Genomic DNA, 26,378 nt, shown 5'->3' on the forward strand with positions numbered 1-26,378 from the left:
GGATAGGGTTAGGACAAAATTTCACAGGACAAAGTCACAGTGACCTAAATTATACAAACACAATGTTCTTGCATTAACATAAATAGAACATTCTCTCAATGTTATCAGGCTTGATAAGCAAAACCAAAACCACAGCATGGATTTCATACAATTTTAGTGTAACATTCTTTACATGTCCGTGAGTTAATGAATCAGCTAGTTTGGTTTAATAGTCAGCAGTGTTTCATAGTTATGTGTTTTATTGGGCTCTGTTTTATTGTTGTTAGATTGTACTTTTATCCAATCTTGTTTAACATGTTGGAAGTCATATTGAAGTTTCTTTGGTCTAAACATTTCAGTTTAAAAACAACACTTTGTGGTTCAATTACATAATGAGGAAATTAAATTCATTCTAATAACATTGGAAACTTAATGGCAAAATGTTCTTAAAAACATAAAATTGTTTGTCTTTTTTCTGAAAACCTTCCTTGGCCCTAACAGATTGGAGTGCAGTCAGCTCTTCCCATGGGAACCCTTATCCCGGGCCACTGCTCTTCCTCACCCTCACCTATCAGCCCGACCAATCTGACTGTGATATACAGCAGGTCCCGCACGCTGCCTGCTCTTTGAACATCCCCTTCTCCATTCACTTACCTCGTTAAACATGAAAAGGAAGATCAATGTTGGAGTCACGATAACCGGCTGGATGACGCTGGCCAGTGAGACCGACAACAGTTCTGTGGGTCAATGTTATGGCAACATTTCTTCCTTTTCAATCATTGAGGGTGGAGGACTGCCGTTCTCCTAACAGCAAAGGGCGAGACGAAAACTGGCTGTCCCAATGTCTCGCTCTCCCATTTTGGCTGCTTGTAATACACTGACGTCTACTGGATGAGGTCTTGACCGTACAACGTGAAACGTTGCAAAACCACCAAATAGCTTTACATAATGGGTAATGATAACCCAGCATGAGCCACAACGTCCCCATCAGACAGTTACCACTCTTATATTTTGCTTTGCAGATATATTATATGTCTCACGATGAATCCAATGACAGAATTTCTCCATTGATGTAATGCCCATGATCTGTCAGTTAAGCAAAGCATAGTTTATTGCCAGTCAATCACAGTCGGCCAACTTGGAAGCAGCCGAATAATTGAACGGCACACCATGTACATTTGGTTTGACAGGCAGCAAAAAATAACACCAACACCAGGCCCTAGAGAACTGGGCATGGACGTGTCTCCAAAATAAATGATTCCACACCAGAGAGGAGCCTTTACAGTTCACACTCCTTTTTTATTTGATATAAATTTGGATCCCGGGTGGGCGTTTTATAACTCTTTCTTGAAAAGAAACGCTGTTTCCTTTACTGGCTGCCAGGATAGTCTCAGCAGTCTTGTATCACACCTTGAGTTTGGTCAAGGCAAATGGAAAGGACCACAAAAACACACAGACACATCTGATTTCATCGTCTCACGTCTCCATGCCAGTCCATTGTGGAGTTGTTAGATACTAGGAATACTAGACGTGGCATTTTCTGTCCATCGCACTGTAAAAAGTTTCAAAAAGTGGTTTTTTAACATCCTATTACAGTCAATCATTCATACATTCATTCAGTTATATGATACATTAATACTTACAAGCTAAACCATGTTGACGCTTGTTGACCATGTTGATCCAGATGGATCATTCAAATTTATAGTGACAGGAAAAAAAGTTACATTGTTGAAGTGAATAATTAAATACTTTCACCTACCCCAGATTAATATGCAGGCAATTATGATGTCGAACAAAAGTCACATAATTTACACATAATTTTTTCTTGTCTTCAAAGCATTTGAGACATAAGCTGCTCAAACTGAAATTCTCCAAAAATTGACTATTTACAGGTGGCACACTGCAGTTGGATCACTAGTTCAGACTGGGAATTGTCCGGGCTCCGGCTAAGCCTACCTTGCATAATTGGTTAAACTTGACCTGGTCGCTTTAACCCAGGTTATATATCATCGTCTTGAGGTTCACTTTATCTTAACATCTTTAATGCAGACTTAGGGAACCTCTCATGTTCACTTCAAAGCCTCGTTCCGAAAGCCTTCAAAGTCAAAGACTAAAACCTCTGGATTGCCCTTAGAATCAGAAGCCGGACTCTGGCTGAGTGTGGGAAAGTTTGTTAGGGAGCGACTGCATTTTACACTCAAATTCACTCGTCAACATCTTCATTGAAAAGATTGTCCAGAGAAAGTACAGGATGGAAAAGAACTTTATTTATAAAAGGTGATCTGTGACAGACGGGAAACACGTACGGTTACAAACTATATGTGACATTCTATCGTTAGCGGACAGTTCTTATTAACATCCAGTGGAAAAGACAACAGGAATGAAACAGGCCAGCTCAGCTTGACTCACAGGCTATTTGTAGACATAGTGATGGCTCACATCAATTAAACATGTTTTCCTCTTTAAGTTGTTTTTTTGTTTTTCATTCACAAAACATAATTTCACACCAAAAGCTTGAAATAAAAAAAGAGGAATACAGGAAAGATGGCTCGCTAACAAAAAATGACAATTAGTTTCTTGATCACGCAAGTTGATCTGAGCACTTCATGAAGAAAGACGGCCAACGAATGGCGACACTGCCTCAGGAAAGAACAGAACGATTACCTTCTTTTTTTTCTACCGAAGAAACATCAAGCCTGCGTGTCGTGGTAAACACATCACGTGGGAATACAGAGGAAATGATTGGTTTTAAAAGGGGGCTCCCCCCGCCGTCTCCTCACTCACTTTGTAATTTGCCTCAACAGTAAATCAGAGCTCACTGCTGGGCCCTCTGACTTCAGCATGGAGTTGTCCTCTCCCAGCATTCCTGCGCTCATGAATCATTCTGATTCCTGGCTTCCACCAGGCATTTCCTCTACAACTCTCTCCCTCTGAAAAATTCAGCAAGGAGCAGAGTGCCTTCGGTTCGGGCCACAGGAGAACAAGGAACACAGAATGTCATTCTAGAGCTTTCCAGATCGCGTTCCAACTGTTAAAGGAATATTCCAGGTTCAATGCAAGTTAAGTTCAGTTAAAGTTATTGGCAAAGTATTGATTACAAAAAAAAGGAAAAAAGAATGGGGCCAATCTAATAAAATGCTCACAGTTTTATTAGTATAACCACAAGATGTAAACAATATGCTTGTTTTAGTGTGAAAATTTGCTTTCTAACTAAAACCCAGAAGTTAACTTTACAGCTCAAATAATACACTATCAATAGAAGAATATTTACTATTTACATACAATTATTATATTATTACTGAATCTTCAAAAAAGAAAATGAGAGTCAAATATATTTTTTGTGGCAATCAAAATTATACCACAAGTGCTGTCAATTAATCATAATTTGTACTGAATCCGGAATATTCTTTTATTCCTTTAATTTCGTTGTTGTTGTTGTGTGCATTTTCACGTTTACCGACTTTGTCCCCAGACGATCTGTAAGCCTTTCAGCAAACAATAAGCTTACTCTTACGTACTGTAACATATCTTTATAATAACATTCATATAAAGCAAAGTAAGATCTATAAGAAATCCATAGTGCCATGGGGAAAAAAAAAAATCACAGAAATATCCTACAAGAGCTTTGAGTTGCAGTTTCTCAAAGGGCGGATAGAAAGTAGAAAGGATCTCTTAAATTATTATTTCAACAAACAATCAAGAATTGCTTCTTAGCATTTAAAAGACCAAGTGGGCTAAAATTCTCATCTTATTCAATTATATACAAAACATACAACGTACAATACAGATCACTTCACAAGTTCACGAATGAGAGCTCCCAAAGCAATGGCTCTGTGTCGTGTAAGCATGTCGCGTGTGTGTCAGCCTGTGCCTTCGTGTGCAGACGTATCTGTCGTTTCATATCATGGCCTGTATCACCATCCTCCCGTTCACCTGGTGAATGTAGGATCTCTGCCTGTCAGCCAGGCTCTGAGTGGCCATTGTCTCGTCATCGCTGGCTTCGGGCTCCTCCTTGACCCGGATGACCCCAGGATGAGTGTCCAGTGGCTCGATGGGTGATCCGGAGCTGCGGTTGCTGTCGGGACTGTGCCTCCTGATGACACCACCAGAGGGCGAGCTGTCCTCCTGCATGGGATGGTCATGTAAATCCTCTCCCTCTTCCTCCTCGGACTCCTGCAGGTGGACGTTCGGCTGACGGAGCTGCTCGATGGATTTCGATAGCATCTAAGGAAGAGAGAAACACGGTTTATTGTTTTTGGAGGTTCTGTCAACGTTGAGTGATTTACACAAAGTGTCATTTACCAGAAGTGGAACTCGTACACAACAGCTAAATAGTGAGGAGGAATCTAAACCTCATGCAAATATAGCTTACGTCAAGTAAATATAGTCATTGTGTCCGGGAATTAGTAACATACTTTTTATATCTCCTACTAAAGCTGGATGTAAAATTACACAGGTGCCCTATTTAGCACATGTAAAAACATTCAGTTATTAAGCCAGAGAGCTAATCCCTGATTTCACAGCATTCATGACCTCATTTCCCTCAGAAATCATTTACTTCTAGGTACATCTGTTTACAGACCATCCAAAGAGAGATTATTTACTCTTCAGTTGCTTCCAGTCAGTTTTATGGTAAAAATAACAGGATCAATTAAATTACACTTATTTTCTCTGTCTTTTTTTAAAGGATCTATTAATTACTTACAAATACATTCAAGTTAAATTAATATACTGTATGACTTATTTACACCTCTTCTATAATTTATTTTGATATTTTTGGGGGCATCAAGTTAAAAATGTCAAGGTGATACAACTTTCCTGATTTCATAATAATAATAATAATAAAAAAAAAACTTAATTAAATAAAAATAATGTTTTGAAAATGAAAATGAATGTAGCTTGGCATAAATAAATAGAATCGTAATAATATATATTAAAAAAAAACGTTTGCCAAATTAACAAGTCATGTGGTGCAACCAAACCCAAACATTATATTATACACGTCTCCAACAATATCAAATTGAACTTTTTGTGGCAAGGCAAATTTAGTTTAGGCTGTAAAATATCAGGTGGCCAACAGCCTCAAAAAATTAATGACATGTATGAGTGATTATTAATTCATGATATTTGTAAAATAAACTATTTACCTTGAACACATTTCAAAACACTTTTGAAAATACTTTTTTTTTCCCTCTAAGCCTTTTTTGTATCATATCTGTGATTTGCTTGTCTGCTATAAATTAAAAAAGCTGGGTGAACATCCTCTAAGTGTGGTGATTCCATAATTTCTGTATTCCCATGTGAAGGGAAAATATGTTTCAAGTTTTTACTTGATGGTTAAGACCTCATGGCATTTTTTAGAATCATTAAACAAAGTTTTCTTGAAAATGGTATAAAAGTTTTTCAAATTCATATGACACCAACATGTTTCGAAATAGGCCTATATACATTAAGAACCCGTTTGAAACTATATTTAAAAAAAACAGCTGCACTCTGCATTTAACTCATTTTATATTTAAACATGATTTGCAAGTTTCACATCATTTAAACATGAAAAACAAGTTAGCAACTTTCAAACTACAATCATGCAACTATACTAGTCATTCGTGACCCAGACCAGACTTCTGTTTTTTGGGGTTTTTTTTTTTACATGCCCCTGGTGACTGAGGCCATAACAATAAATAGGCAAAACAAGTGCTCTCTAGGTACTTTTGATCTTCATGTCTGAAAATTGCACATGTAACCTTGAATTTCCCATAGCACTCTCAGCAATAATAAGGCAGATCAATCTGCAAGCTCCCGCTAACAATGGAGTCTTTCACAGCGCGAGCCTCCCGTGTCGCTAACCTTGCATGCGCGGCAGAATAATTGCACTTAAACGGATGGCCAGGTCACGGCTGCTGGTGCACAGAAACACAAATATTTCCACAAGGGAACAAAAGTATGTATTCTATCCACTTTGGTGCCCATTTGAACTTGTCCCTATGCAATTTTGTGGTGTTAGCATGCAACTGATGCCTTAAGCTATGCTAATTCAAATGCCGCTTCTGAACCCAGTACATGTTTTTCCCCTCACATAATGGAGATGGGCTGTCCAACTTTAGTTCCCATGTGAACTGAATGGTATTTCAAGGTAAATGTGTTTTATGATGACAATATAATCATTCAGCTTCATCCTCATCTTCCCATGACAGCACTAAGAGCGTTTTTAGACCTTTAGATCATTTGCTTTGCTCTGAAACAGAGACTTAAATTGTTAAAATGTTGCATTTACTTCTTGGTTCGGTTCACAAGGCAACATCAAAGCAAACCAAAGTGTGTTGATGCTAGTCACATGTGAGACCAACTGTCCTCTGATTGGTCAGAGTGCACCTGTTTATGTTCTGGGATTTATGTGAATTTATGTGCGTTTTGTGGCTTTATTTTCATAAAAGTGTATGCACACACTTTTATGAATGTGTATATAAGCCTTCATTCCCACAGAAACTGCTGCTTTTTACATAGGCTAATGCATTTCCCATTATGAATTTTCATATAGCTTGGTTCGTTGGTCCATTGGGTTGGATTGCTTTTTCACCACAACAGAACTGCTCTAGAGTTTGTTTTCAATCAGGCTGAAACCACTCTGTTCAGGCCATCTCGGGCCGATTCCCAGACAGCAACATAGTGTCGGCCCAGATCCGGCCCACATCTGGTACACATGGATTTCACGTGCCAGATGTGGGCCGGATCTGGGCCGACACTATGTTCCTGTCTGGGTTGTTTTGATGTGGGTCCAAGTGCGATTGCCATGGTCATATTTGCCTAAACAACATGCTCCAAACGAGCCAGGTGTGAAAACACCTTAAAATCATTGCTGCACTGACAGTTGGCTAAATGACTGTACCTTGTTGATGTGGATCTGTTGCTGGTATTGTTTCTGCTTCTCCAGGAAGTTCTGATGTTGCTGCTGAATCACAAGTTGAGCTAGTGTGCTCTGGGGCAGCGGAGCAGATTGGGTGCGGTTTAAGGGCCGGTGACGAGGCAGTTTGTGTCGGGTGCTGCTTGGAGAGCTTTCCATCATGGCCAGCGGAGAGGGAGGATGCACAGGACTTTGACCTATGTAACAAAATGTATATAGACAATGTTATATTGTTTATAATGTGTTTATAATGAATAGATTTAGGAATACTAAGAAGGTTGATGTATAAATGAGGGGAACTGGAAAGGTAGTGAAAGATGTCCTAGGTCGACCTAAGGTATGCATGTAAGGGTTAATGTCAAAATCATAATTTTTGGGTGAACTGTTCCTTAAAAAAAAAAAAAAAAAAACTTTAGGCCACAAGCTGAAAGGTTACAGGTTCACATCCCACAAGGGACAATCTTGAGCAACCAATGTTGTGCTGCTGATCACGGCACTTAACCCCATGTTGCTCCAGGGGGACTGTACATTAACTTAACATTGCCATGTGAAAGCTGTTGAAATAAAATGTATTATATTCTATTGAACAAGAATAGAGAGTTCTGAAGTATTCTGTAAGAATCTTGTATATGTTCTCACCAGTAGAGAGGATCTTTTGGTGGCGAAGTTGTTCCTTCTGGAGGAGGTGCTGCAGGAGAGCTTGGTGGCTGCTGCTCACTTTGGTCTCCATCGCAACAGACAGGGGAACTGGACCCAGAAGGTGCGTGGGCAAACCCTGAATGACCGCTGATACACCCCCAGCCTCAACATGCTTCTCCTGAAGTCCTAAAGCAGCCTGACAGGTGATAGAGAGGACATTGTCTATTGTTTGCCCTCTTGTTCACTTGCAAAAGTTTTGAATATACTGATTCAAACCTCAATGTGTGCTATGATAAACAAGAGATTATGTGGAAGGGTCTTGAATATAGCATTAGCCAAATACAGACAAATTTATTCAGGTTTATTTAATTTTCTAGGTAAAGAGCAATACGATATTTAAACTGCAAATTAACTGAAGATTATTTGGAGCTACATTTAATTATCCTGGTTTGGCTGGACTTTAAACAGCAGTAATGGATGAGGTGAATGGGGAGGGCTGGAGTGCAACTGACACCAGACACTTAAGCACAATATTTATCTAAGGCCTATAAAATCCCCCAAGGTCAAAGGCCAGCACCCTGAGGCTACACATATCATCCAGTCAGCCAGTGATGGCTAGTCTTTCAACAGTCAAAGCAATATGCAGCTGAGCCAAGGCCATAAACTACATTTCCCCTCATTTATTAGAAGTTAATCAGTTTTGGTGACAAGAGTTTAAAAAAGACATTCAAATTAAAAATGTGATTTATTAATCATTCTATTGTATTTCATAAAATATTAGATATACTTTTGCACATAAGTTTCATGGTTATTTTGAGTAGACTTGATACCGGAATTAATTGCTCAGCGTCAAGTGATATAATATATATATACACAAACTATATATATATAAACTATATATTCACTTGATCTCATATATATGTGAGTGTGTGTGTGTGTGTGTGTGTGTGTGTGTGTATATATATATATATATATATATATATATATATATATATGCACACACATGCACTTCTTCTGTACTCATTGCAATCTAATTCAGTGTGTTATGTTGTTCATGCCGAAAATCTAGACTTAGTGTGAACAGGCCTTAACGGAGGAAGTTATGAAAGAGGATGTGCATGTCATTATTTCACTTGCTTTATAGATGAAATGAACTAATTTAATAACTGATGATCTTTACAACTGAACTGAATCAAAACTGAACTGACTTCAGCTGAACAACAGCCAAAATGCATAATTTTCTGTATAACTGTAAAGCTGTTTTGAAACAATCTGTATTGTATAAAGTGCTATATAAAAAAGGTTACTTGACTTACACTGATGGGAGAGGAGGCAGCCGGGAGACCCAGGGAGATGTTGGGCAGCGATGGAGACGTATAGAGATTTAACATAGACATTGAGCTTTCAGGCCCTAATAACCTCGACTGTGACGGCCACCGCTGTGATGGAAAAAGAGAGAGAGGGGAATGGAGGAAGGGGAGAGAGAAAAAGAGATATTTTGAAATCCCACTATGGACCATTGGAAAGACCAACAGCAACAGAACAATAAACTTTAATGTACTAAAACGAATGACGGTTTTGTTCCTGCCACAGCGGAGCTGTATGAGCTCAACGTGGAGAAACCCACAAATGTAGAATCGTATCCCAGTCGCTATCATTTCACTGCATCAGAGAAAAAAACTGATCAGTTTTCGACTGTACTTCCTCCACCCAGTGGTGCGGCCCATCAGCATGTGGCAGAGAGGCTGTACTGTTTATCCTTCAATCCCTCCTGCCTATTCACTGACCTGTATGTGGATATCCGGCCTTATTTGACCCAGGGGACCAGTTCCCTCTGAAAGAAGATACCCAATGTAACGGATCACAAACACGGCTCGCTTACGAAACTGGCGCGCTGTCTGCGGGTAGCACCTCGACCCAGCGGTCCGATCCATGAGACGTCAAGCTTATGTCAATACAATAGCGATCGGGCGTGTTTGTGTTGTTAGCGTGTCTTTGGCTACCAGCGGCTGGTGGATCAATTAAGCTCAACCACCCACCACCTCGACCCTGGATCACAGCGCAATAAGCATTCCTTCTCGGCTATTGCATTGGAGGTCCATGGGAGTGTAAACAGTGGTGTTGAAGAATAACACAGCTGCTAAGCTGAGGCTTCACAGAGACATGTCACATTTGCCCAGAATACACCTCTTTGTGAGCGAAGTCCACAGGGACCTGGAGGAACCGAGCCGTGAAGCCACCAGGAAGTGAGTCAGAGGGAGCTAATGAACATTTTGGGTTCAATACGTTACGCTCAATCGGCAGTAGGGATTCACGATTTGGAGAAAAACGATTTTTGTTTGTTGTTGATAAAAATCTCTAAAAAGAGCTTGTTTGCAGGGCTGTGCAATTTTTCCCCAAATTTTGTGATTATAAATCAATATGACTGAGATTATTATTGTTATCATTAGCTGCTGACATCTAAGAGAACACAGTGTTGCGCTTCACCTTTAAACACGCAGCGCATATATTTATTTAATTAAATAGCAGCCAATTTAAAATCTAACATTATTTTATAAAACCACTTCAAAAAGAATTTTTTTTTTTATATATATACATCTTGTGCTCATACTTTTGAGACAGAGTTTTTTGACATTTACAAATTCCCCCCCTCCACTTCCATAGTAAATGCCTCAATGTAAACCAGAATTTAGATTTTTTTTAAAGAAATGGATAGTCAAAATTCATTTTGTGGTGGTCAACATTATGAACAACAGTGCTGTCGATTGAGCATAACTTGTACTGAACCTGGAATATTCCTTTAATATGCAGGCTATATTGAAGGCTGAAGGTGTAAATGTCCACAACTGTCCCGAAACTGTCTGTTTCAAGCAGTATCTCATCTACTCTTTCTTGCCATGAGCTTTACGAGAGCCGCAGGCAAAGAAAACCACATAGCTATGCCAGTAAATGTTAGCGGAATAGAGCAGGAGTTTGTGGGAGGAAGTGAACTGACTCTTTATTGTCCGTGCTGGGAGCCGTTTTCATTGGACTGCGACGGACAAGCAGGTCACATGCTGTAGAGACAGAGTTCTGTTTTCATAGCTGCACAAGGACAGGCTGGGTTTGTGTTGAGGAAATTTATGGGTGTGGCCTGGTGGCCATCAACTTTTCTTTAAGTCGTACAGGTTCTAATCTTTCAGGAAAGCTTTGATGAAACTGCTGTGAGAAAGCTAAACTGTTAATAGACTTTTGTACCTGTAATAAAACTTGTTTAATGGAAGTACCTCAGTGCGTGTGGTGACTGGTAGTGAGGAGGGTCCGTTTTCAGCCCCTAAGGCACTGCAGGCCCCGTTGGGTGAACTGGGCCCCGATCCTGGTGCACTGCTGCTGGCTGTGGATTCTGGGGAAGATTCAATTAAACAGACATAAGTTCAAGTGTATACATCATTGACATTATCATTTATAAACTGTACAGATCTATATATCAACAAAAGTTTTCAACTAAGTATATTTTTCCTGCAATTTTCAAGGTAAAAGAATAACACACACACATATACACATATATACATACATACATACATACATACATATATATATATTATATATATATATATATATATATATACACACACACAATAATGTAATCAGATAAAAAAAAAAAAGTACTTATAATAAGTGCTTGTACTTGTAAGTACTTGTAAGTACATTTTATGGATTACATTATTATATATTATTCCCACAATGGTAGTAAATTAATCATAATGATTCCCCTAAAAAAAAAAATCTCTCTTTTTAAATTTTTCTTTCTTAAAAGTCCTACCACTTATATACATTTGGAAATACTCAATATGTTTTTCTTTAAAAAAAAAATCATACTTTTTGTTCATCCTTATTATCCCCAAAAATATAAAAATTAATATTAGTTTGTTTATAAAAAAAGATTTATATTGCGATTTTTTTAAATGTATTTTAAAATAAATGAATAAATCCAGACAAAAAAGAAAAGAAAAAAAGTGCTGTCAAATCGATTAATCGTGATTAATCGCATCTACCATAAAGGTTTGTGTTTATATAATGTGTGTGTGTGTATATATTATTAAATGTATATATATCATATATTTTTCTGTGTGTGTGTGTGTGTCTTTGTATATGTACATATACACATACAGTATATATGTGTATAAATATATGTGTGTGTATATACAGTATATACACACACATACATATACAATATATATATATATATATATATATATATATATATATATACACACACACATTTAATAATAATTATACACACACATATGTTTTGTAAACACACACTTTTAAGTTAGATGTGATTAACCACGATTAATCGATTTGACAGCACAAAAAACATGCATGTCATGTCATTGATCCATCTCTCTATGTATTTTATGAGATATTGACTGGCATCTGGTGAACAGCAAAAGAATGATATCATATTTGGCATCTTTACATAAGATTTACTGGATGACAATCTTGCCACTGTGTTTTTCCAAACCCAACCACCAACTGCTGCCACTGATACATCATAAATATACATAAGCGACTGAAATACCGTGGAAAAACCATTCAACCGGCCAAGGCTCAAAACCACATTGGATGGCACTCCGGATTACACCTGCCAGAGCAGCCGTTACATAATAACACTGAGCTTCACAGACAGTGGATGGAGAGAAACTGCCAGTGGACTGCCAACCAGTAGGATGTCTTATTGTTTATGCCCCAGGTATATTGTCTAATGTGAGATGCATTATGGGACAGCACTCCTACCCAGAAGCTCCAGGGCTCTCTTTTTGAAGGGTGTCATGATGCTCCCCTCCTTCCTCCTGAGAAGTGGGCTGCTCCTCCTCTCTGCAACCTTCTGCTTTAACCTGGACCTCACCTTTAGATTGGGCTCTGAGACTGAAGAGAAAACAGTGACACATTTAAATCAAATATCCGAATCTAAAATCTACTTTAGATTCTAAGCTTTTTTTAGCCAAGTGTTGTTACGGAAATGTTTTGATGTATTTGTAGCTGTGCCTGTTAGTAAGCAGGAGAGGGGAATCCACAGTGTTGTGTAGTAGCATTCCTGTGCTGTGATGTTATCGGTCTGTGATTAGATCTGTGGGCATTTACAGGCTGTTTTCAAAGATAAGAGTTCCCTCATCACCTGGAGTAAATTAGGCTGAGTAGCACAAAGGTTTGACATACACTGACCATAAAAAAATAAAAATTGTGGAAAAAAAATAATAATAATAAGAAAGATATGTTGGCATGATGTAATGTTTGAACATGGTAATATATTATATTTGTTTGGGCTCAGTGAGATTTTTTATTTTTATTTAAAGAAATGAATGCTTTTATTCAGCAAGGACATATTAAACTTATTACAAGTGACAGTAAAGACATTTATAGTGTTAAAAAACATTACTATTTCAAGTAAACGCTGTTCTTTTTTAAAATTTTATTCTTCAGAGAATCCTTAAAAAAAATGTATCATGGTTTCCACAAAAATATTTACCACATTCGTTTTTACCACTGATAATAACAAATCAAATCAACGTTTTACTATATTTTAGTAGAAAAATGTGTTATTATCAATGCAAATAAATTATTATATTAAAATTCAGGATTTGAATAATATTAACATTTTATAAATACTACAATAATAGTCAAGGCAACTTCAATTTAGATATATTTTTTACGTTTTTTAGTTTAGTTTTTTATAGTGAGTCTCTGTATAGTAGTAATTCAATTAACAGACAACGTTGGCAGATGTTTTGTTGCGTAAAAGTAACATGTCTTCTATGCAAAATCATATTAATTCAAAACATTAATTCAAAATCGACAATGACTACAATAAAAAAACAAAACAAAAAACATATTTACATCATTATATTCAAATTACACCCTATGGAGCATTTTGCCATCATTTAAATACTGTTGAATTATGGAGAAGTGTCTGTTTTGCATGACTGTAATCTACAGGCAAGTATTTCTAAACAACTCCCTGATGGGAAGTGAGTGAGTAAGTCAGCCACACAGATTCAGTGCCTCCCTTTGGAAAACACCCACATCACAACTAGCAGCCAGAAATACCGAAATTTGGTCTCATTATTATGAGTGTTGTTTTATATTTTCCCCCATCAGTTCCCCATTGTGCAGTAGTACCACCCAGTGAGCAAGTTATTATGTTGATCAGTGGTTCTCGACTGGTTTTGCTTCACAATATATATATATATATATATATATATATATATATATATATATATATATATATATATATATATATATATATATGTATATATGGTCAAGACGATCTGCTGAAGTTAAAACTGAGCATCAGAATGTTATATATATATACCGAAAAATACAATAATACAAAAATAGTTTATCTTGCAAAACTGTGATATATATATATATATATATATATATATATATATATATATATATATATATATATGTACAGTGAGGAAAATAAGTATTTGAACACCCTGCTATTTTGCAAGTTCTCCCACTTGGAAATCATGGAGGGGTCTGAAATTGTCATCGTAGGTGCATGTCCACTGTGAGAGACATAATCTAAAAAAAAAAAAAAAACAGAAATCACAATATATGATTTTTTAACTATTTATTTGTATGATACAGCTGCAAATAAGTATTTGAACACCTGTCTATCAGCTAGAATTCTGACCCTCAAAGACCTGTTAGTCTGCCTTTAAAATGTCCACCTCCACTCCATTTATTATCCTAAATTAGATGCACCTGTTTGAGGTCGTTAGCTGCATAAAGACACCTGTCCACCCCATACAATCAGTAAGAATCCAACTACTAACATGGCCAAGACCAAAGAGCTGTCCAAAGACACTAGAGATAACCTCCACAAGGCTGGAAAGGGCGGGGAAATTGCCAAGCAGCTTGGTGAAAAAAGGTCCACTGTTGGAGCAATCATTAGAAAATGGAAGAAGCTAAACATGACTGTCAATCTCCCTCTGACTGGGGCTCCATGCAAGAGCTCACCTCGTGGGGTCTCAATGATCCTAAGAAAGGTGAGAAATCAGCCCAGAACTACACGGGAGGAGCTGGTCAATGACCTGAAAAGAGCTGGGACCACCGTTTCCAAGGTTACTGTTGGTAATACACTAAGACGTTATGGTTTGAAATCATGCATGGCACGGAAGGTTCCCCTGCTTAAACCAGCACATGTCAAGGCCCGTATTAAGTTTGCCAATGACCATTTGGATGATCCAGAGGAGTCATGGGAGAAAGTCATGTGGTCAGATGAGACCAAAATAGAACTTTTTGGCCATAATTCCACTAAACGTGTTTGGAGGAAGAAGAATGATGAGTACCATCCCAAGAACACCATCCCTACTGTGAAGCATGGGGGTGGTAGCATCATGCTTTGGGGGTGTTTTTCTGCACATGGGACAGGGCGACTGCACTGTATTAAGGAGAGGATGACCGGGGCCATGTATTGCGAGATTTTGGGGAACAACCTCCTTCCCTCAGTTAGAGCATTGAAGATGGGTAGAGGCTGGGTCTTCCAACATGACAATGACCCGAAGCACACAGCCAGGATAACCAAGGAGTGGCTCTGTAAGAAGCATATCAAGGTTCTGGCGTGGCCTAGCCAGTCTCCGGACCTAAACCCAATAGAGAATCTTTGGAGGGAGCTCAAACTCCGTGTTTCTCAGCGACAGCCCAGAAACCTGACTGATCTAGAGAAGATCTGTGTGGAGGAGTGGGCCAAAATCCCTCCTGCAGTGTGTGCAAACCTGGTGAAAAACTACAGGAAACGTTTGACCTCTGTAATTGCAAACAAAGGCTACTGTACCAAATATTAACATTGATTTTCTCAGGTGTTCAAATACTTATTTGCAGCTGTATCATACAAATAAATAGTTAAAAAATCATACATTGTGATTTCTGGATTTTTTTTTTTTAGATTATGTCTCTCACAGTGGACATGCACCTACGATGACAATTTCAGACCCCTCCATGATTTCTAAGTGGGAGAACTTGCAAAATAGCAGGGTGTTCAAATACTTATTTTCCTCACTGTATATATGGTCAAGACGATCTGCTGAAGTTAAAACTGAGCATCAGAATGATATATATATATATATATATATAGTTTTGCAAGATAAACTATTTTTTTATTATTGTTTGTTCGCCACTTTATGTCATTCGGCCCTCCAGTTAAGGTCTTATGATCTTGATTTATTTTAGAAAGGTATTGTTGCCATCCTAAAAAGACAGTTGACCAAATGTAAAGGACCATACAGGATGACTTGTATGAGAAGTGGGAGTCATGGGAAGACACAGCTGTAAGTACTAATCTCAAGGGAAAGAACTGGACCGCAGGCTGGGCTGCTATTTCAGGCCTCTTCAGAAGCAGAGGCAGGACTGTCTGCTCCCAATCCAGCAGTGCGCTAATGGGATGTAAATCCCGCAAGCGGAGTGGGCTGAGAGCGAACTGCAGGGAGCCCTCTCCAATCCGCCTTGCACCCCACACTGTCCTGATTGCCTTCTATTTTTGTTCCGGCGCTACAGCCTGTCACCACGGGAACGCTACCCTATTGCTGTGGAGGTGGAAGAGCGATTGTTGGTGGGTTTAGTAGGAGGCTGTGATCGTGATGCCATGGGAGAACTCATCACTCTACTCCACAGCTTCGCTAAAAACAGTAGCCATCACTCTGTCGGAGAGACAGGCCCGACACCTGCTTGATTTTTCCCCAGCACTGACGTACGGCCTGGAACTAGATGCCAAGCCAAACAGGAATATATATGAGGCAAAGACTTAACAGGCCCATAAATCAATCATATTATTACATTTGAAAGCAGCACTGGAGGGTACACACTGCTGAGTTATATTTATTGTGTTGTCTCAACTCGAAGATGAAGTTCGCTTTAAAGTTGTGTGGCTTAGCATGTGTCAGACAAGTGTGAGGAGTGTAGCCTATATCTATGTGTAAAGTGACAAAAAAAGATCATCTCTACTAAGATGTGATAGCCAGGGTCAATAATTAACACTCACCAAGAGCAAGTGTGAGTAAAAATGCGCCACGTTCTCTTAAATCACCTTTCTTTCCCATTCTGATGCTCAGTTTTAACTTCAGCAGATCGTCTTGACCATGTCTACATGCCTAAATGCATTGAGTTGCAGCCACGTGATTGGCTGATTAGGTATTTGTGTTAACAAGCAGCTGAACAGGTGTACCTAATAAAATGGCCAGTGAGTGTATAAAAGGTATTTAATATTCAATTGTTCCATTGCATCCATTGCATTTCCTTAACGGCCCACTGAAGTGCCTTGGAATGCGCAGCTTTATATGATGCCCTTTTCAGACTCCCCCTTTTCAAATAGCCAATGGCGTTCAGTTTACCTCACAGACTGCAAGTCATTCTTGTAAGAATTGAGAAATTAGGAAATGACAGCACCATGGAAGCGAATCAGAGTGCTGATGAAAAATTCTAGCCATTTCAGTCTTAACCAACGAAACTTGACCGAACACACATCTTCAACCCATATTGCTCCGTGACATGTCAACGGTCACTTTGGCCAGGTGGTATTTATAGTATAGGAGGCAGGACACTTTAGATTCTAGAGAGCATTTGATTGGACAGAAGATGTGATGAGAAGCTGAAGTCCTCGGTTTTGTCATAAAAATCCGTGATCCACTTTAGCAGAAGTGAGAGACTGTAAGTTTTGAATGCTTACATCTCCTAAATGCGAATTTTGTCATTGTTTTGGAGCACAGCAGCTTATTCATAACCTTAAGGCTAACATATTCATACTAAAAGCTAAAAAAAACTTACATTTTGATTTCAGGGGACCTTTAAAAGAATAGCAGAGTCAGACCTTCTAAAGATAACCCATCTGTACACACACCTTATCCAGTCTATGGCCTCTCTGATACTTGTTTCTCTCATTAGTAAAAATACAAACACCTGTTTACCCAGGAGATGAAGACTTTGTGCTGCAACAACACTGCCCTTGCAAACCATATTACTTCATCATTGGATCTTGGTTCATTTTTCTTGTTCCCCCCCCCCTATACCATATCCCTCCATCTCCAGTGGGGAATAATGGCATGGCATAATAAAGCATTACTGGTCTGAAGGCCCAAAATATCCACATTTAAGACACACAAACTCAAATCCCTCTCATCTCAGCTGCACCTGCTCTACATGTTTGGTATGTGGGTCATAAGAAGGAGTTTTTTCCCCCGTCTTCAATAAGCTGGGCTATTCCTGCCCGCAGCAGTGTCAAGTGCCCCCCACATGGATCTTTTCTAGTCCAGAACTTGGCACAAAGAAGATAGGTGGCGAGTAAACAAGCTAATCATGTGATCCTTTGGAGATAAACAGCTTGTTTTTCTTTGACAAGTTCAATCAAGGTTTTTTTTTCACAACAGTGAGATCAAACCAAAGCCACATTGAGTTATATAGATGATTCAGCATTGATGACACCTCTTGAAAAAGTGTCAGTTCTTGTAGCACTCACAAAACAGCCTTGTTTTGGTTAATTCTCTCTACAGTGCTAACCTAAACCTTTGACATATGCCAGTCAAGCATCTCCCATGAAATCCAGGATGTGGAACAACCAGCATCTTTGTGTGGCTCCTGTTGTGTGCCTACATCTAATTGAGACAGACAGGAAGAGGGGGAGGGGACCTTACACGAGTGTGACCACATATAGGGTTTGGAATCCAACTAGCAGGAAATACTTTTAAAAGGTTTAGGCAATGGATAAGATTAACACACATAAAGGACGGGTTATTCCTGACACTTATTTGGCTTTCGGTAGCATATATTAATATGATTTGACAAACATTTAAAGTTAATTCTCTATGAAACGGTTTATTTCCAAAATTTTGTCACTTCAATAAGTTATATAATAATGAATTAAGAAAAACGTCGAATTTGTATTAGAATTCTGTATTTTCGTATTTAAAAAGTCATGTCGTGCAACCAACACGCTGAAACACAGAGACAAAAAAACATAAAACAGGCAATTTTATCATTGAGTGTCTGCCAAGGTCAAAAAATCTCTGTGCAAAAATATTTTACAATATTGTTAGAGTTAGTAAAAAATATTTTTTACATTGAAAAATATATTTTAAAATTAAGATGTGTACACAAAAATACAAGAATATTACTTGATGGTTACACCACATGACATTTTTAGAGTCATTAAATTTAAATATTTCGTAAAATGTGTAAAAAAAAAATTCAAAACCGCACAAACACAATATATATACAAAGAATGTTGACATCGAGACGTGTTTTAACAAGATTTTCCCTTTCCTTTATCATGGTCTATCAATAATCAATCAATAATATGTTATTGATCTTAATAATATGTAATAGGGACCAAAGCAGTTCATATTTATAAGTTTTCCTAACAGCAACAGCTCAGGCCTTTTTTTTTCTTTTCTTTTTTCTTTGTTGGGACTGCTTTCTCAACAGGCTGTTTGGATTCCAGAACCTTCCGCTCCTTTTAGTTCTCAGGATATTGGCTGGTTTCAGTGGAGCGAAGCAGAAATTGATGCTGAAACTGGGAGGTTACTGTTGAAAAGCTAAGACAATAAACATGTCTCTTTCATGTGTCCATAAAGAGCTTATTTGAACAGAACAACCAACATAATTACCTTAGATTAGTTTACATTGGGCACACAGAGTCTGCATAATTTGGGATTAAACCTCCATTGCCTGATCCCTAAATTATGTAAATACACAACATGCCAACCCATATGGTGAAGCATTTAGGCAGGTATAATTGTTTACCATCATAATTCAAAGGGACACAAAGGGGAAGGAATGTAATGTCATTTCCGTGACTTAACAGCACAGTTATGAACAGTTCGCCCTTTGCAAGAACTCATGACTGGCTGGCCAAGTGGGAGTCATAACTCACACTAATACTGACTTCCTACGAGACTCCCTCCAACACTGAGTCAACAAACCTGTGGTGTTTTCTTGTGAAAAGTCAAGGATATTCTAAATTATTAAAGCCTCTTATATAGCTGAAAATTATATACCTTTTAGTGTTTTAGGAAATTTGTGGTTCAGTCGCATGCTATGAGGGAAAGAAATCCTACTGTGGAAATCTACTCTTCATTTACTGTACTTAAACTATCCATGAAATAATGCAAATACGGTTATTATCTCTCTCAAGGGATCCTGTAATTCTGGGAAAAACACTCTAATCAGAACCCCTCCTCAGTGCAAAAAGCAATGACTTGTGAGCAAAGCTACAAATTAAATATTATATGTGCAACGCACATTTTGGCAATATCGCAAGATTATAGTGGGAACGGATTGTGAGTGACTCCTTTTTGAGACAGTACAGCTAAATAAATAAAAAATGGATTTTGAGAGGCCAGCTTTTAGAAACCTACCTGTCTTCCTCAGAGGAAAGTCGTCCCGGCAGTCCTGTGGGGAGGGCAGGGAGATCTTGTAGGAGGAGGACGCGCCTCCCAAAGGAGGTGAACTTTGCTCCAGAGAGGTGTGATGGGAGGCCCTGAACAGAAAGGAGATGCAAACTGAACTCCTGAACTTACCTCACAGTCATAAATACAGCTGACAGCCCTTCTGTGCTCTAGTCCACCATCCACCTTAGTATCACTTTACTGATTATTAGCTAAAATCGAAATTTTTGTACTTTGGAAAATCTGAAAAGTGCTTCCAGTCTTGCTTTATTTATTTTATAAACTATAAGTAGCCTACATTTAACTTTATTTGTATTTCATCTTTTAAAACACTACCCTTTAAAGTTGGGGGTTTTCCCTAAAAAAATTACTGCTTATTGATAGTAATAAGGTAGTTGCTGTAGTAGTTATTTTTTGGTATTAGTACTAATATGTTAGTAATATGCATGCTAATAAGCAACTAGTTAATAGTGAATATGTGTGAGTGTGAATAGTGAATCTAAAGTGCTACAATTTTAAAATATCTATTAATATATCACATGCTTAGATAGTATTTAAATGTTTCTGCTATTTCTGTGCTACATCCATTTAAAATGAAAAGTCTGAAATAACACATTTCAGCTTTTTTTAAAAAGCAAATGGTTTGAGGTTTGTGCAGGTTACTTACGTGTACCACAGTTTGGAGCTCTGTGTGATTTTCTGGGGGACCCCATTTGACATGCCGTCTTTGGTGGATTTACTCAACAGAAACTCTTGTAGTTTCTGCTTGACCTCTGTGCTGGCCGCTGCACCTGTCAGACCAGGAGACGCACACAGAGAAAAAAATCATAAACATCTTGGGGTTTAATCAAATTATATTTAGACTTACAATGCATACAATAAAACTGAGACATTCCTGACAGAGCTCAGCTAGGTCTCTGGTTAGAGACACTGTAAACAGAAAGAATGTTTGCAGAGTTTTGGCTTCATTTCAAGGTCAGAGAAATGATTGTATTACTGCCACTCCCAGACACAGCAGGATCAGCCTCAACTCAAACAATAGCATCTCTCCTACACATTCACCCACACGCTCTTCTCAAAAGCTCCAGTTCAGATGCCTATATAGCATTATTGGCTAAATATGTTTGAGCACCTTTAAACAAATGAAGGAATATCTCCCTCTTCTGGACAGCAGGAGTGAGGCACTATTCAAGGCTGTTATATAGAACTTCATGAACAAAAGGAGTTCCAATTGATCTGTTTATGGGTAAATCTTATGAAACCTGTCCAGAACATTCATATTCAGTCATATTTCCCATTAAAAGTCAAAAGGCAGAAATAAGAGATTATGTCATGCGTATAGAAAAGAGAGCCTATAGAAAAAGAAAGTCTATTGAAATCTAATGGTCCAATCAAATTGTTGTTTATTGCACTATGAGATGACAATTAAGCACATTTCCCTCAAAATTTGAATTAATCTGTAATGAAGTAAGTAATGATATATTTACTCCTCCCAAATATATATATATATAATATAATTATATACAAATTATATTACAAATTTTAACTAATATATAAATATATATGAAGTCACATTTACCCACATTTCACCCAATTACACACAGGCATAAACTTTATCTTTCCCACTTTCCCTTTTCTAGAACTTTTACCCTTAATTATATTTACACTTATTACAGTTCGCCAGCTAAGATCTGGCCGACTAGATCTAGTCGTTTTTTGTTGTTTTTTGTCAGTTTCGTCCTGTGTTGATAACACCTTGACCATGTAAAAGACCCAGACGTCATTTGACTGATGCCATTTTGATGTCATTAGATACAGACAGGTTGTGGAGTGTTTGAGTGTTGTGTGGGTGATCGTGATCGTGATGATGAGCTCTTACTCTCTCTGCTCCGTTCTCTGTTGCGGAGGACCAGGACTTGTTGTTCACGCCGATGCCTCTCCAGTTCTCTCTCCTGACTCTGTTGCTCTAGTTTCCTCTCTTTCTCCAGCTGCTCCTGTTGTTGCTTCATGACATGTAGTTCCTGCTGCAACTGAGAGGCAGATGTTTATTACACATTTATTTATCTAGTTAAACTGTATGGTTGTATTGCACTTCTCGCTTTTTGCGTTGTATCAACTCAGTATGTCAGTAGGGTTGTGTTGTTACCTTCAAATGCTCTTGTATCTGGGCCTGGTGCTGGCGAACCAGGTTCTCGTGCTGTTTCTGGAACTCACTGATGAGTAACTGTTTCTGAATCTGCTGCTGCTTCTGAATGAGGAGCAGCTCTTGCTGAAGTTGTCTTTCCCACACAATGGGGTCCGAAGCAGAACCCTGCATCCTAACGTCTGTACGCAAGTCCAACGGGGAGCCCGGATCAAGAGCCAGTGGAACCTCTGGCTTAATGTCCACTGAGAAAAAAAGGGTGAGAATGCAAGGATTTAGTACAGATATCTTTATATTTTTGAAGGGTTATTATTAGTAATCAGTCAGAGATATTGTAACGATCAGGTATGACATTCTTTAGACATATTACAATATTATTTTGTAACAAAATATGGTCTCGAAATTCATAATATTTGAAAAACTTTTTTTTGACATGTGGTGCAACCAAAAAAGTCATGTGGTCCAACCAACATGCATTAAAATATCAGAAAATCTGCCATTTTTTTATGACAAGGCAATAATGTAAAATGCCATGGGGTGTACCTTTAACCTTGAAAAATGCATTTTAAAAATATATAAAATATAATAATATGAATATATATATAAAATATGATTAAAATGTGTACACTCACATGTATTCAAGATATGGGGAAATATGCTACCACTTTTTCACTTGATAGTTACACCACATGACATTTTTAGAGACATTACAATGTAAAATAAAAAAAATCTAAACCGCATGAAACCACCATGAATTCAAGGAGTACATTTCTAAAAACTTGGCAGAATTGCGAGACATAAAGTCAGAATTGCGTGATATAAAGTTGCACTTTTGTGTTATAAAACAAATAAAACATTGAAAGCCAACTTGACTTAATTTTTTACTGAACATAACTAAAGCTAATTTTTATGGAAGCTTATTTCCTCCACAGAATAAAAAATAAAAAAGTAATTGCGATCTCAATTCTGACTTTATAACACACAATTGCGACTTTATATCACGCAATTCTGGTAAAGAGATGTAAACTCGCAATTGTGAGAAAAAAAGTCAGAATTGTGAGATAAAAAGTCGCAATTACCTTTTTTTATTTTTTATTCTGTGGAGGAAATAAGCTTCCATGAAAATTAGCTTTAGTTATGTTCAGTAAAAAATTAAGTCAAGTTGGCTTTCAATGTTTTTAACGTTCATCAGCTGGACAAATTGCTCTAACAATATTATTTGTCATTATATTAATGTAATTATGGTTACAATTGTGGTGTAGAGCGATTTTTAAAACGTATGATTGTTATGACTTGTTATAGAATTGGCCTTAAGCAACCAACTATCTCAAAGTCATTAAGTATGTATGGCCCCATAGGAGCTTCTCTGATACAGCATGCAGAGATACAGTAGAGAGAGTAAAGCAACACAATTTTTTTTTTTTTTTTTGCAGTAGTGTGTATATAAGAATCCCAGCATGTATAATTCCAAAGGTTATTACTAGCCATGATTTGGTCCAATGTGTTCTACTGACTCCTCTGGTCTGTATGGAGACTGCAGTGCCACAGTTTGTTATGTATGTCACATATATGTTATGTGATGTTTGTGTTCCTGCCTCTTATTCCCCCACCGTTCTCCCCCCTTAAAGCCATTATCACACCTTCACCATTATGGAAAATTGCTGCTGTAGTCTTCAAGCTGTGCCTCATTACAAGTAATACACCGGGTACAAAAAGCAGAGGACACCCCTAAGGCCCCAAGAACTATATATATATCCAACAGACATAGCAAGCCTGAAACACAAAGGAGATGTTCATCATAAGAGAATGTGTCTCTTCTGAAAGACGAAAAGCAATTACTTAGAGATGGGGTTTGGAAAGTGCGCATACGTACAGAATGTTGTAAGAGTGTGGAGAAGAAAGACAAAGAAGTTTACAGAGAGGCTAGTCAAGATGTACTTATGGTTCAGTGAATCTAGGTTCCACATTTAGGAAAAGTACTCGCTAAAGTGGTTGTTACACAATTGGGAATGATGTAACAACAGGAAGCCACACACAGAAAACAATTAACTTTAAGATCATCTGAGTAAGCAAGTGTCTGGAAACATGATAATTTTTTCTCTTAGTCAACATGATGGATTAGTTGGCTAGTTTTTAATGAGCGTTTTAGTACACAATGTCAATGGCTGATAAACCGCACAGAATTAATAACTGAGGATATGGTTTCAGGTTAAAAAAAATTGTTCTCCAAAACCTGTATCGCTCTCTTTCTTCTGTTAAACACAAAAGAAGATACTGTATTTTGAAAAATGTCTGGGGCCGGTTTCACAAAGCTATTTTAGACCGGTCTATAGTGTTAGACAAGTCAAAAATTTGCTCATAGACTAGGCTAATGCAAGTTAGACTGTTTCACAAAAATAAAGACAGACTTAATTTAGACCAAAAAAATTAGCCACCTTACCCCCAGGCTAACTTATGTCTTAGACTCTGGGCCCTATTTTAACGATCTGAAACGCAAGTGTCAAAGCGCAAAGCGCAAGTAACTTTGTGGGCGGGTCTCGGCGCTGTTGCTATTTTCCCGGCGGGATAAATGGCTCTTGCGCCAGGCGCAAATCTAAAAGGGGTTGGTCTGAAGTAGCTTCATTATTCATAGGTGTGGTTTGGGTGTAACGTGAAATAAACCAATCAGAGCATCATCTCACATTCCCTTTAAGAGCAGACGCGCTTTTTCCTTGGCGTATTGCTATTATAACGGCGGATTTGCCAGGCGCGCGCCAGGAGCGGTTCACAGCCGAGGAGAGCAACGCTCTCGTCACGGCCGTAAAAGAGAGAGAAGTGACATTGGGGATGGAGAAACACACCCAAATTAGCTTCGGTTAAACAGGTATATAATAATGTGAGTAAATGTGTAAGCTAGATGTATGCTTTTATAATAAATTATCTATCTATCTATCTATCTATCTATCTATCTATCTATCTATCTATCTATCTATCTATCTATCGTTTGTAATAATATGATTTGCAAAAATGAAAACTGCTGCTTCTGTGTAGATTAGAGAATCAAAGTGTATGTGCTTTGTGCACGCAATACATTATGGTCAAGCATGCGCCCTTAAAATAGCATAATGAACAACGCGCAACGCGCCACTGACTTTAGACTAGGTTTTTTCTGGCCAGTGGCGCAATTGTTTTATGGAACAGTAAAATAGCACCAGGGATTGTTTGCGCCGGAACACGCCTCCTTTTTTGCGCTGAACCGCCCAGGGAGCGCAAGTTCATTCCCTAGTTTAGCGACGTGCTTCTGTGGAGGGAAAAGCGCGCTTTGCGCGGGTGCAAAATAGGAATGAAACATGCGTCGGTGTACAAAGTCAATTGCGCTGGGTGCAAGATAGGGCCCTCTATGTTACCTTGGCAACCAGCAGTAACAATCAGTTACACTACAAACAGCCAAAAGAAAAGGGAAAATGGCTCATGATTTAAACATTTCTTCTTGTTACTACATTCTCCACTAAATTTCCCAAGTAAAATGTCCTTGTAACTGTTATACTCCTCCAACAAACACATATTTTCCGCTGGGGTAAACTGCACTGAGCGGTTGAATGCGCTTACTCGATCCGCCATGTTTTTTGTTTTGAAAAGTGTCTTATTTTACCCAGAATGCATTGCAGTGTAGTCCTACTTAAGATAGTCAGAGTCTTAAGTGCTTTTTGCAACGGTCTGATTTAGATGTCTCTCTGAAGTCTGACTATCTACTATATCTAAGCCATAGTCAAAGTCTATCTTTGTGAAACCGGCCCCTGATTTTTTTGGGGGTTTTTTTGTCTGTGCTAAAAGTCAATGTTGTTCTTCTTTTGTGAAAACACTTCTTTTGTGATAGAAAGATAAATTGAACAGATCGTTTTTGATTTTATTCAAATAAACTTAATTTACTGTGTTTACCCAATTGATTTGTCCAATGTATTTGAATTGACTAAATAAATAAATAAATAAATAAATAAATAAAGTCACTGAAAAGTTGAAAGTGATAAGTTTTGGAAGTAAAACTCAAAGAAGGCAGTGCAGAAAAAAAAAAAATAATGATTTGAGATTTTTTACAGTGCAGACAGACATAAATAGAACGAAAGAGAATGACAGATGGAACAAATGAATGATAGATAGATAGACAGACAGAGACAGACAGACAGACAGACAGACCGATAGATAGATAGATAGATAGATAGATAGATAGATAGATAGATAGATAGATAGATAGATAGATAGATAGATAGACAGACAGACAGACAGACAGACAGACAGATAGGATTTTAGTAAA

The 26,378-nt window shown here is 38.0% G+C and overlaps 1 protein-coding gene across 3 annotated transcripts in view; it reads right to left on the bottom strand.

The window, feature by feature from the left end:
• Nucleotides 1–2,224: 2,224 nt before the first annotated feature.
• Nucleotides 2,225–26,378, bottom strand: part of hdac9b (histone deacetylase 9b) — a 59,573-nt gene continuing 35,419 nt past the window's right edge. For all 3 annotated transcript variants that reach the window (XM_084089813.1, XM_084089814.1, XM_084089815.1), the window contains 10 exons: nucleotides 22,091–22,332; nucleotides 21,824–21,974; nucleotides 20,612–20,735; nucleotides 19,915–20,036; nucleotides 12,296–12,427; nucleotides 10,786–10,901; nucleotides 8,836–8,958; nucleotides 7,520–7,715; nucleotides 6,866–7,077; nucleotides 2,225–4,203 (listed from right to left, as the gene is read on the bottom strand). In XM_084089813.1, the coding sequence (XP_083945939.1) occupies nucleotides 3,877–4,203; nucleotides 6,866–7,077; nucleotides 7,520–7,715; nucleotides 8,836–8,958; nucleotides 10,786–10,901; nucleotides 12,296–12,427; nucleotides 19,915–20,036; nucleotides 20,612–20,735; nucleotides 21,824–21,974; nucleotides 22,091–22,332 (1,745 nt within the window). In that variant the 3' untranslated portion in view covers nucleotides 2,225–3,876. The remainder of the gene's footprint in view (nucleotides 4,204–6,865; nucleotides 7,078–7,519; nucleotides 7,716–8,835; nucleotides 8,959–10,785; nucleotides 10,902–12,295; nucleotides 12,428–19,914; nucleotides 20,037–20,611; nucleotides 20,736–21,823; nucleotides 21,975–22,090; nucleotides 22,333–26,378) is intronic.

The sequence above is a fragment of the Abramis brama genome (assembly GCF_963993115.1).
Source record: "Abramis brama genome assembly, chromosome: 17".
In the NCBI taxonomy this organism is placed as follows: domain Eukaryota; kingdom Metazoa; phylum Chordata; class Actinopteri; order Cypriniformes; family Leuciscidae; genus Abramis; species Abramis brama.